This window comes from Lactuca sativa, chromosome 2 (assembly GCF_002870075.4).
Source record: "Lactuca sativa cultivar Salinas chromosome 2, Lsat_Salinas_v11, whole genome shotgun sequence".
In the NCBI taxonomy this organism is placed as follows: Eukaryota; Viridiplantae; Streptophyta; class Magnoliopsida; order Asterales; family Asteraceae; genus Lactuca; species Lactuca sativa.
Genome location: NC_056624.2, coordinates 205,633,730 through 205,646,743, shown reverse-complemented (window position 1 = coordinate 205,646,743; position 13,014 = coordinate 205,633,730). Strand labels below are relative to the sequence as shown.

At 43.2% G+C, this 13,014-nt stretch overlaps 1 protein-coding gene across 1 annotated transcript; it reads left to right on the top strand.

Moving 5' to 3' along the window:
• The first annotated feature begins 1,675 nt into the window (after positions 1–1,675).
• Positions 1,676–2,829, top strand: LOC111916254 (HMG1/2-like protein). The gene is made up of 7 exons (XM_023911864.3): positions 1,676–1,739; positions 1,887–1,976; positions 2,067–2,124; positions 2,256–2,300; positions 2,439–2,519; positions 2,614–2,703; positions 2,812–2,829. The coding sequence occupies exons 1-7, from the start codon at positions 1,693–1,695 to the stop codon at positions 2,827–2,829; spliced, it is 429 nt and encodes a 142-aa protein (XP_023767632.2). The 5' UTR covers positions 1,676–1,692.
• Positions 2,830–13,014: the final 10,185 nt, after the last annotated feature.

Here is a 13,014-nt window from a genome sequence, read left to right as displayed (position 1 = left end):
GTAGGTGTTGGTGAAATTGGGTGTTCATTTGCTGTACTCTATCCCCCTCATGGTTACCTTAGGACATTTATTGCTGAGGAAACCCCTTTGTAGTATTGTCCGTCCCGATGAAAATCCTAGATTAGGTCCCGTTTAATAGTTGTTGTTTTAGAGACGTAAAGTGAGGATAACGGGAATGGGTAATCGGGTTATTGTTGGTTGGTGAAATTAAATATAATTATTTATTGGGGGTTGAAAACCCTATAAGCTCACCAGGCTCCCAAGCCTGACCTACTCAGTTTCTTAGTATTACAGGTAGTGACGCGAGAGCATAAGTTGGAGAACTTGTGAAGATGTTTTTGTTTATAGACCAATAGTTATATATAAGTGTGTGTAAGATTTATGTTTTATTGTTTATGCTTTTGTGTCTGTATCAGAACATGACATCCCGGGTTTTGATATATAATGAAAATACATTTCTTTAAGAAATGTTTTGATAAACTTTATTTATCATGTATTGTTTTGGGGACAAATTCCACAACTCTTTTTAAATCAATGGATGTACTCTGAAATTATTTTAAAAGCATAAATGAAACCGGTCTTTTCTGGCCATGATTTTGGGGATGTCACACTACTCTTGCTTGGTGCATACTTGTAGAGAGCTTTTGTTTTAGAGTTTCATGTCACACATCATCTACTTCCAATATCCCATGATGATCAAAGTTTTCAAAGGTTGTTATTACTTTTCCTTCTATGGTTGTTTTAACCTTTCTAAGTCTTGCAAAATGATCCTTGGTGCACTACAAGAAAATAGCCCTTTAATGACGCGCAAACAATGACACTCGCTGATAGACGACGCGCATTTGTAAGTGTCGTAAAAGATAATGTCAATTTTGCAAAATTTGAAGGATAGATGGCACGCATTTTTGCGCGCCCTAAAATTAGTGTCAGAAAAGAAAAAAAAAAGAAATACGGAGGGCACCTTTCATAAAATGTGCGTCATGTGAATGTGTCGCTTTATAATTTTAAGTGAAACACGCGTTTTAGGCGGGAAATGAAATCGACGAAAATTACCCCCGCCTATTGAATCCCAAAATTAATCCCCCCGCCTCTTCTACTTAGCAAGAAAAAGCCCTAGGTCCTTCATCTTCATCTTCAGTATCATCAAACATCTCGTTCATCGAATCTCTACTCGATCTCCTTCTTATCAGTATCACCAAACATCTCATTCACCACCTCCGCCCTATCAACATTCCCTTAATTTCAATTTGATGCAGGTAATACACGACCAACTACAAGTCTCTCTCTCTCTCTCTATCTCTATCTCTCTCTACCCCTACTGTTCAACAACAACCTAGGCACCCACCACCCCTCGTCTTCTCTCTGGTTCACCAGCACCACCAATGAAGCCCCATTGTTTTATCCAAAATGGGCCCAAAATCATGAACATAATCAAGCCCTCTTGGAATGAAAATCTTCCCGCCCAAATAGTTCTATTGCCGACGTATCATAGCCATTTATAAGTCGATTTCCTTACCCCAGTATCCCCCAATCACAAACGAATCAAACCCTAACCCTAGATTTTTTGCTAACTAGGTATGTTTTCTTCCTCTTTTTCCTCGATGTCGACTCTAATTTTTTTCATTTACAACCATTTTCGCTTCGATTTTTGACCTAGTTTGTTGTTTCGGTTGTTTCATTCAGGATCAAACGATGAAAGGAGGCAAATCAAGCGGTGCTACGAGGAAAGCCGATACCAAGTACGATTTAATCTAACTATGTTTAAAACATACCATCTGCTAGGGTTTAATGTTCTATTTTTTTTCATCTTCAATGAAATTAGGTTTTTGTTCTTCCTCAGGCTCATGATTTCGGTACTTTTTAACAATTGTTTGTTGTAATTTTAGGTTGGCTGTAAAGAAGACTGCAGCCAAGGGGAAAGCAGCTAAGGATCCCAATAAACCCAAGAGACCCGCTAGCGCCTTCTTTGTGTTCATGTTAGTAGCTGTTCTTCGTTTATCACTACCTTCATGTTTTACTTCCATTTCCAAAGTTTAAATATTTTTCCTCTTGTTAATGTTATAAAGGGAGGACTTTAGAAAGCAGTTCAAAGAAGATCACCCTAACAACAAATCTGTTGCTGCTGTAAGTGATCTTCCTTTTTGCCTTTTGTCATCGAAACTTCTTAAGTTTTCTTTCAAGTATTCTGTATCTAGATTGAGTTGAGTTTGTGTTTTTAGATTTTGATTTGGATTTCACTTGTGTATAATTATCAGGTTGGTAAAGCTGGTGGGGCAAAATGGAGGTCAATGTCCGACTCTGTAAGTAGCACTTACATTACATTACTATGTTTAGTTTTTTAGGCAAAATCATAATGCTCATCAACTTCTTAAGAATTTATAAAAAAATGATGTAGTATTTAGTTATTTACCTCTGTTTTTTGGATGATGTGAATGTAGGAAAAGGCACCTTTTCAAGCCAAAGCTGAAAAAAGAAAGAAGGAATATGAGAAGAACTTGGACACCTACAACAAAAAACTTGTAAAATCTTTGTTTAAACTTAGAATTCATATGCTTATCATTTTAATATTGTTGTTTTGATTCATTGACTTTGAGTTTGCTGCCATGTAAATAGGCTGGAGGTGGTAATGATGATGATGATGAGGATTCTGACAAATCTAAGTCTGAAGTAAATGATGAAGCAGATGAGGATGAAAGTGATGATGTATGTTTTTTTATAAAACATAATAATATTGATACTTATTTTTTACAGTATATGATTAATCTTTTTTAACAAATGAAACTAAATGTGGTTTTAATTTGTGTTTTGTAGGAGAAAGATGATGACTGAATCAAGAAAGTGGAAGTTGATTCGGTGTTGATGGTTTGATAAGATACCTGCTTTGTAGTTTCATGTTACAGATTAGAATAGATTTGGCTTTTATGGTGCACAGGAAAAAGGAAATGTAACTTTGGTTTGATAAGATGTTCTTGTTTTTCCAAATTAAATTTTATAATATCATTTTTTTAGTTTTATTTTATTTATTTTTATTTATTTATTTATTATTTAGTAGTTGTTTGATCATCAGAGTCAAAATTATTTTCAATTTTGTAGAATTGTCACCTGTGACTTTTGTTCTTTTCTGTGTTCATGTTTATGTTTACGAAACTGTTAGCTAGGCTAGACACATATCAAGATCCTACCATTTATACATAAGAGTATTTTATTTTAATTCTATTTTTCCTGTTTAGTTTTTTTTGCTCGACTTGTGTCGTCTATTTTATGATGATTCCAGACCTCTGATCCGAATTATAGGCGATCGATTCCCATGGCAAGTGAAAAGTACTATTTTGTCAACTTTGACCATCATAATAGCAAAAGGTGGGATGGCACTTAAACCTTTTCTCCTACAGCCACAAACCACCTTTGTCAAATTCTTGCAGGACAACCCAAGGTAAGACTTGTTTTATACTACTGTCTTTTGTTGATTATTCGACTTACAAGGGCATTCTCGTCAATTTGCAGGAGTGTTCGTTCAAGTGCTGCTCTTGCACTTGGTAAGCTTAGTGCACTAAGCACAAGAGTTGATCCCCTAGTTAGGGGTCTTCTATCTAACATACTTGCATCAGATGGTGGGGTTCGTGAGGCAATATTGGTCGCCCTAAAAGGTGTTGTCAAGCATGCTGGAAAGAGTGTTAGTGGTCCCGTTAAGACACGTGTTTTTGATCTCTCAAACGAGTTGATCTAGAATGATGATGACCAAATACAAAGTTCTTCAGCAAGAATTCTAGGCATCATATCAGAGGTTCAGTTCATTACATTCACTTGCATTTATAGCATCTGTTCCACCTCTGGGATTCACCACCTATGTAATTTCACAACAGCACCTGTCAACATTTGGTTGTGAGTGCAGGTGAAAAAGAAACGAGCTGGTCGGGATGGAAAAATAGATGGGCTGGTCCCTCCCCAAAGTAACCACATATGGTAACTCATGTCGTGTCACTGGACCATCTGGTTGTGTATAAAAGCTCAATTGCACAGCCTCCTGCCACAATAATAAGATATAAAGATGCTGGGAACAAGGGGATCTTGCTCCAACCAGTGCTATTATACCTTTCTCGGTACAACTGGAATCTAAAAGTGTTGATGCTTTTTATTTTTATTTTCAAATCATAAGTATATATTTGTTTTCTGATTTTTCAAACATAATGTATCATGAAAAACAGACGTTGCTGATATGATATATTCATCAGCAGAATATTGATAGATTATCAGTCACTTTCCGATCCAAAAGCATACAAGAATGATCACCCACAACTTATTCAAATATGCACAAGTACCTTCAGGTAAGAATATTTATGTGTGTTTGGCCTTATATGTTGGATTTGGGGAACAGAGAGTCTTCCAAATATGAAGAAAGCTCCAACTTAAGGATACTTTTGGACAGCAGAGATGCTTCGTTAGGTCCTTGGATTCCTGGAAGGTATACACTAGTTACATATCAACTTTAGGGGGCGTTTGGTTTGTAGGATTTATCAAGAATTCGAATTCAATTGGTTGTATATAAGTAAGGATTTGAATTCAATTGTATATAAGTAAGGATTTGGATGATTATGTGTTAGTTTTATAGGAATGTATAATCCATGTTAGCAATGTACATTAAATTTTATGCAATGGATTGTATTTTTTGTATATGATATTTTATTTCTGTTATGAGACATTAAATGCAAATGTAATTTAAAATTTAATAAATATATAAATATTTTTTTAGAACATTTAAAATTATGATACGCAAAAATGTGTGTCATCTTCATTTATGACATGGCCTTTCTTGACTGGGGCTTCCTTGATACGCATTGCGTGTCATAAACACGCGCGTCGTAAGGTTACGACAGGTGAATGCGTGTCATCTTCTTTTATGACAGGGCCTTCCTTGATACGCATTGCGTGTCATAACCGTGCGTCGTAAATGCGCGTCATAAATGCACGTCGTAAATGCGCGTCGTCTCTCGTTATGACAGGGCCTTCCTTAACGCGCATTTGCACGTCGTCTGAGCGTTTTACGACGCGCAATGAGCGTCATAAAAGGCCTTTTTTCTAGTAGTGGTGGGTATAATAGTTTTAGTTTTATTCAATAATTTTAAAGCTTCAGGTGTCAATTTTACCGGTTGTGAAACCGGATTTTTGAATAAAAACCCAACAATATATATATATATATATATATATATATATATATATATATATATATATTCATAAACAAGGATCATATATTGAAAAACTTTACAAAAGAATATTTTCAATAAATGATAAAACATGTGAACTCACCAACATCATGTTGACCGTTTTGAAAGGTACATGTATTCCTAGGAATCCGCAGAATGAAGATTATCCCAAGGGAGTACAAGACGGAAAGAAGTAGATCTCTTATGATACGTAAAATTATACAATATAATTATTGTTTCAATAAATATTATGTGGGCTTTATTTCTAATGGTTTTGATATCCAACAAATGTTGCACAGCTCGGTGTTTTCGTCGGCGATCAAGGGTGTGACATAATTCTTTAAGAAAAAGATAATCCCTTGGTGTCTATTCCCTCTTCAAGCTCTATAAGTGATCAAGTCTCAAGCTTTATTGATATTTATTGCTAGATCTAGTATTTTAGATGTTTTTAGTTCCTTTTGTGGTGATTCAATGGATTTTGGACAACTCTAGTGTAACACCGTGAATTTCAAAATAATTTTTCGCATAAGATAAAAACATTTTCATTTAAATTTTCATAAAACATCACGTTTAAAACTCTAATCCATATCATACAAAATCCCAAGACCACATATTATAAAAATCCCATGCGTGTGTACAGATCAAGCCGGCGCCTTCCCACGGTCATCACTAGTACCTGAAACAAACAACACTAACACTGTAAGCACAAAGCTTAGTGAGTTCCTCAAAATACCACACATAACACATATTAGCCACTCGAGGCCATAACTCTGTGGGTCCGTAGACCCTGCTCTGTGAACCCACTGGTTCTAACTCTGGGAACCTTCCGGTTCCAACTCTATAAACATGCACAACATAAATCACATAGAAATAATGCAGTACAACACATAACAGGCATATAGCATACAAATACTCTATCACATAACTCTGATTTCCTACTCAAGGTAAAGTATAGTGAGAAGACTCACCTCGTATATCTCGACAACTCGTGAATCCAGGAAATCAATCGTGCTCGATCCTCCGAGCTATAATCCTCCTATAACATCATATATCTCTAATTAACACTTTTACCACTAAGGTTGACTACCCCTATCAAGTCAACACTGGTCAACTCTGGTCAACAGTCAACGGTCAACTTTGACCGGACTCGGCGAGTGCACTATGGCGACTCGGCGAGTCTATACGTGTTCACTGACTCTCTAGGATCCCCTCCTGACACGTCGAGTACACCCCCAACTCGACGAGTCCCACCTGGCATGAATCGCGGGGCCACCACGACTCAACTCGCCGAGTCTCAAGAACAACTCAGCGAGTTCCAGCTTGACTCAGTCCACCTGTCAACCCTCTCTAACTCTCCCTTACTCACTGAGTCAACCCTTAACTCGGCAAGACCACTCACTGAGTGGTTAAGGACAATCTTCATGTTACTCGCCGAGTCTGTTCTTCGGACTCGGTGAGTCCATGCCATGCATCAACTCAATCTCGCTTCTGAGGTCAGATCCGCTCCATCAACTCATAGATCTGGCCCTCCTAAGCTCATTCATCACGTAAAGTCACAGTCTTGGCTACCATGCAACACCTAAAAGGCTCTTTTTGGAGAAATGACCTCTAAGATGGCAACCCTAGCCTCCAAACCCAAAAGGAGGACATAAAGCATGGCATTTGGGACTCTCTGGACCTGCTAAGGTCCAGATCTAGGTACCATATCCCCATGGGACCTCTCACACTCCAAATATAAGGCAAACAAGGCATGAAGAAACCCTAGATTTGACTATATCAACAAAATACGAGAATAAGCTATGAATGATACCTCAATAAGCTTCCTCTAACGAAATGGAAGTAGATCCAAGCTCCCCAACTCTCCTAGCTTGATTTCCCCCTTCCTTTCTTGCAAATACACACAAAATTGGTGAATAATGGCCTCTTATCTCACTCAGAAGAACTCTCAGCTGTTTAGGTGCTCTCAAGGACAAGGTAGCCGCAATGAAGGGCCATAAGGTCCTTTAAATAGGGCTTAGGACCGGGAAATTAGGGTTTCATTAAACAGCGCGGACTCGCCGCGTCCAGGCGCGAACCCGCGTCCAGAACCGCGATCCTACTCGGCGAGTCTGAGCTCCAACTTGCCAAGTCTCCTCACAAAATACCAAAAATATATGAATAAAAGATACCTGGAAATCCGGGCTGTTAAAATTCTCCCCCACTAGAACTAGACTTCGCCCTCGAAGTCTCGCTCTGCAAATAGCTCCGGACACTGCTCACGCATCTCATGCTCCGGCTCCCAGGTCATCTCTAACCCCTTCCGATGCTGCCACTGAACCAACACCAGGGGTACCTCCTTGTTCCTCAGAACCTTGACTTTTCGATCTCTGATGGCCACTGGTCTCTCAGCATAATTCAGGCTCGCATCCACCTGAATATCCTCTAATGGAACCACCGCCGACTCGTCGGCTATACACTTCCTCAGCTGCGACACATGAAAAGTGTCGTGAATCTGCCCCAACTCTGCTGGCAAATCCAAACGATAGGCTACCCGGCCTACCCTCGCGATCACACGGAAAGGACCAATATATCGGGGCCCCAACTTGCCCCTCTTTCTGAATCGAATCACTCCTTTCCAAGGAGAGACCTTCAGGAGTACAAGGTCGCCGACCTGGAACTCAAGCTCGGACCGGCGCCTGTCTGCGTAACTCTTATGTCGGATCAGAGCGGTCTACAACCTCTGTCTGACCTGCTGGATCTGCTCTGACGTTTGAAGCACGATCTCTGTACTGCCCATCACCCGCTGTCCAACCTCTCCCCAACAAATGGGGGTCCGACACCTCCTCCCATACAACAGCTCAAAGGTGGCATACCAATGCTCGAATGATGGCTGTTGTTGTAGGAAAACTCTGCCAAGGGCAAATATGCATCCCAGCTACCCCTGAAATCCAACACACATGCCCGGAGCATGTCCTCGAGCGTCTGAATCGTCCGCTCACTCTGACCGTCTGTCTGGGGATGATATGCGGTACTAAAATGAAGAACTCTCGCTGATAGCAAGGAAGTGAGCGCTCTTCGTCAATCTGTCCACAATCACCCAAATTGCATCAACTCCTCTGGCAGTCCTTGGCAATTTGGTGATGAAATCCATAGTAATCTGTTCCCATTTCCATTCGGGAACCTCCAATGGCTGCAACTTCCCATGCGGCCTCTGGTGCTCGGGCTTAACCTTACGGCAGGTCAAGCACCTCTCACCAAACCATGCGACATCCCTCTTCATACAGGGCCACCAATACTCCTTTCTCAAATCCAAATACATCTTAGTGGCCCCCGGATGGATCGAAAATTTCGACCGATGCGCCTCCTCCATCAAAATGGTACGTGTTCCTCCCACAAACGGTACCCAGATACGCCCCTGAAATGTCATAAGCCCCCGACCATCGGTAACGAACTCTGAAACCATACCAACAACCAGTTCCCTCTTCTGCATCTCAGATTGCACAGCCTCGGCCTGTGCCCCACGAATGGCGTCCAACACTGGAGCTATCACGGTCAATCTCAAACATACATCCCATAGCGGGGTGCTCTCCACCCTGTGGCTTAATGCATCGGCTACCACATTAGCCTTGCCTGGGTGATACAAGATCTCACAATCATAATCCTTGACCACATCCAACCACCTTCTCTGACGCATATTCAGGTTGGGCTGATCCATCAAATACTTCAAACTCTTATGGTCCGTGTATATCATACACCGAACCCCATACAAGTAGTGACACCAAATCTTGAGGGCGAACACCACTGCCCCCAACTCTAGATCATGGGTGGGATATCTCGTCTCATGAGGCTTCAACTACCTCAATGCATATGCTATCACATGCCCTCTCTGCATCAGCACCACTCCCAACCCCAAAATCGATGCGTCACAGTATACGACAAAGTCCTCCATCCCTTCCGGAGAGCTAACACCGGGGCTTCGCACAACCTTTGGCGAAGTGTCTCAAAGGAGGCCTGCTGCTCGGGGCCCCATGAAAAAGCAACACCCTTCCGGGTCAATCTGGTGAGTGGCACTGCGATCTTAGAGAAATCCTTGATAAACCTCTGATAATACCCTGCCAACCCTAGGAAACTCCTGATCTCGGAGGGTGACCTCGGCAGCTCCCAACTCATCACCGCCTCAACCTTGGCCGAATCGACCAATATCCCTTCCTGGTTAACGAGATGTCCTAAGAACTGGACCTCTCGCAACCAAAACACACTTGGAGAATTTGGCATAAAGCCTCTCTGATCTCAGAACTCCGAGAACCTCTCTCAAGTGCTCCTCATGCTGCTCTCTAGATCTCGAATATACCAGAATGTCGTCGATAAATACAATCACCGACCGATCCAGCATCAGCCTACACACTCGGTTCATGAGATCCATGAACACTGTCGGGGCATTAGTGAGCCCGAAAGGCATCACCACAAACTCATAATGCCCATAACGTGTCCTGAACGCTGTCTTCTAGACGTCCTCATCTCGCACCCTCACCTGATTATATCCAGACCTCAAGTCGATCTTAGAGAACCAAGATGCTCCCTGCAACTGATCAAACAAATCGTCGATCCTCGGCAACGGGTAACGGTTCTTGACCGTCAGCTTGTTCAACTCCCGGTAATCAATGCACATCCGATGTAAACCATCCTTCTTCTTGACAAACAGGATCGGCGCTCCCCACAGCGAGCTGCTCGGCCGAATAAACCCCTTTCCCAGCAGCTCCTGAAGTTGCGAGGATAACTCTTGCATCTCTGGAGGTGCAAGACGATAGGGCACCTTAGCGATAGGTGCGGCCCCCGGAACCAAATCGATACTAAACTCCACTTGCCTCACAGGAGGCACACCCGGCAACTCATCGGGAAATACATCCGAGAACTCACGCACCACCGGAACCTCCTCAACTGAACTCGGCCTCTCGGAATCCACCCGCATATCCATCACATACGCCACAAAACCCTTACAGCCCTGCTGTAGACACTGCCTCGCCCTAGCGGCCGAACAAAACGCTGATCTTGAACGTGTACCCTCGCCGTACACCGAAAGAACTCCCCCACTAGGGTCTCGTATGGTCACTAGCTGTCGCTCGCAGTCAATAACCGCACCGAATCGGCTCAACCAGTCCATGCCCACAATGACACAGACATCACCCATCGCAATAGGAACTAGTTCAATCGGGAACTCAACACCGAAAATCTTGACTACGCACCCTCGGAGAACCACCGTGGCATATATCACCCTCTCATCAGCTATGGACACTCTCAGAGGCCGACTCAACGCCTCACGACTAACACTGATATGCTGACTAAAGGCCAAAGATACAAAAGACCGACTCGCACCCGAGTCAAATAACACCAATGCAGGTATAGAATTCACAAGAAAAGTACCTACGCACAACATAATATAAGCATAATATCTCAACATCAAAATAAATATACGAAAGAATACATACCAGCCACGACATCGGGTGCTGCACGGACCTCCTCCGCGGTCAGCTGAAAAGCTCTCCCTCGTGCCCTCGGCGCCTCGGCCTTCACTGGCCGACTCTCTGTAGCTCGGATGGCGGCAGGGGCAGATCCCTGAGGTGCTCCCTGAGATGATCCTCGCAACTGCGGACACTCTGCCTTCCGGTGCCCGGTCTGATTGCAGTGAAAACACACCGCAAACCCCTTGGGGCAGTCCTTTGCCATGTGCCCCTCCTTGCCACACTTGTAGCAAGATCCCGCTCTACAAACTCCATCATGACCCTTGCCACACTTCCTACAATTGCGGCCCTTCTGCTCCCTGGTTTGGGATCAGCGGGCTTGGCCCGCTTGGCTGCTGGCTGAGACTGTGCCGGTCGCTGATCCCTCCCCTGAGACTCCGCCTCCTCCCTGGCCTGAGTCTCTAGCTCAATCTCCCTCTTCCGGACATTTGCCTGAAGCTCAACAAATGTCCGGTACGAGGAGTTCTCCGCGAACTCCCGAATGTCTCGCCTCAAGATACTCAGATATCGGCTCATACGTGCCTACTCGGTGGACACGTGCTCAGGGCAGAACATCGCCCTCTCATGGAACATCCTGGTGATCGTTGTAATCGACTCAGTACCCTACTTGAGAGTCAGAAACTCCTGGGCCAAACGCTCCCTCTCCACCTGGGGAACGTACTCATCTCGGAACATGGCAGTGAACCTCTCCCAGGTCACTGTCGCAAGCTCAGCAGGCGTAAAGTGCGCCGTCACAAACTTCCACCAGTCCTTCGCTCCCAAGCGAAGCTGGTACAGCGCGAACTGAACCTTCAAATGCTCAGGAGTTGAGCAAGTGAAGAAACACCCCTCTATGTCAGAAATCCACCTCATAGCTGCCACTGGGTCCTAGGTCCCATCAAACTCTGGTGGTTTTGTGTTGCTGAACTCCCGGAACAGCAACGCATCACCACCTTGCGGCCTAGCGGCAGCAATAGCTACGGTGGCCGCTGCAACAGCAGCCTCAGAAAGAGCGGCATAACGCTCGTCAAAAGTCTCAATCAGCATGGTCTTAATAGACCCGAAGATCTCTGGTATCTCTGCCCTGATGGCCGCAGCCACCTCCTCGTGGATGATCCGGCGGATCTCCTCATCACTGGTATCACTGATCTCAGGCATCAAACGTGTCCTCACCATGATCTACCTCTGAAATACAACATACGATAAATTAGATTCCATTCGAGCATACTCACACTCGACATCTCATCCCTCCTTGATCCTTGGTATTCCAAAGATTCTTACTTGGGTTGTACACCGCTCCGGTGCTTTCAGTAGTACGGGCCCAATACTACTGTCCGTACCGTATCAGAATACACCCCAAGTCCTCCTCTTCGGATCCCAAATTCCAAGTACTCTATCATGCACATGCTATTCTCTAATAGATCTCTCATAAGCCCCTCGCTGCTACCTACTCACTCTCAAGCATCTCATAGCAGCTCACCTCTTCCTAGGCTAAGGCATCACAAATCAGGCCACTCTAGTCCTAATAGGACTACTTAGCCTACTCTAGCATGCGAATACATCATATCAATATCAATAGCACATAACATGAGGGTATTTTGGGAAAACACCGTTCGGGCGCGGACCGATCGTACACACACTCTGCTCTGCGTTTTTCCAAAATCTTTTACTCTTTTTGAAAATACTCTTTAAATCCTCAGTTTGAGTTTAAATACGCCCGAAGGTGTACTCGAATCCCTCAAACCAAGGCTCTGATACCAAATTGTAACACCGTGAATTTCAAAATAATTTTTCGCATAAGATAAAAACATTTTCATTTAAATTTTCATAAAACATCAAGTTTAAACCTCCAATCCATATCATACAAAATCCCAAGATCACATATTATAAAAATCCCATGCATGTGTACAGATCAAGCCGGCGCCTTCCCACGGTCATCACTAGTACCTGAAACAAACAACACTAACACTGTAAGCACAAAGCTTAGTGAGTTCCTCAAAATACCACACATAACACATATTAGCCACTCGAGGCCATAACTCTGTGGGTCCGTAGACCCTGCTCTGTGAACCCACTGGTTCTAACTCTGGGAACCTTCCGGTTCCAACTCTATAAACATGCACAGCATAAATCACATAGAAATAATGCAGTACAACACATAACAGGCATATAGCATACAAATACTCTATCACATAACTCTGATTTCCTACTCAAGGTAAAGTATAGTGAGAAGACTCACCTCGTATATCTCGACAACTCGCGAATCCAGGAAATCAATCGTGCTCGATCCTCCGAGCTATAATCCTCCTATAACATCATATATCTATAATTAACAC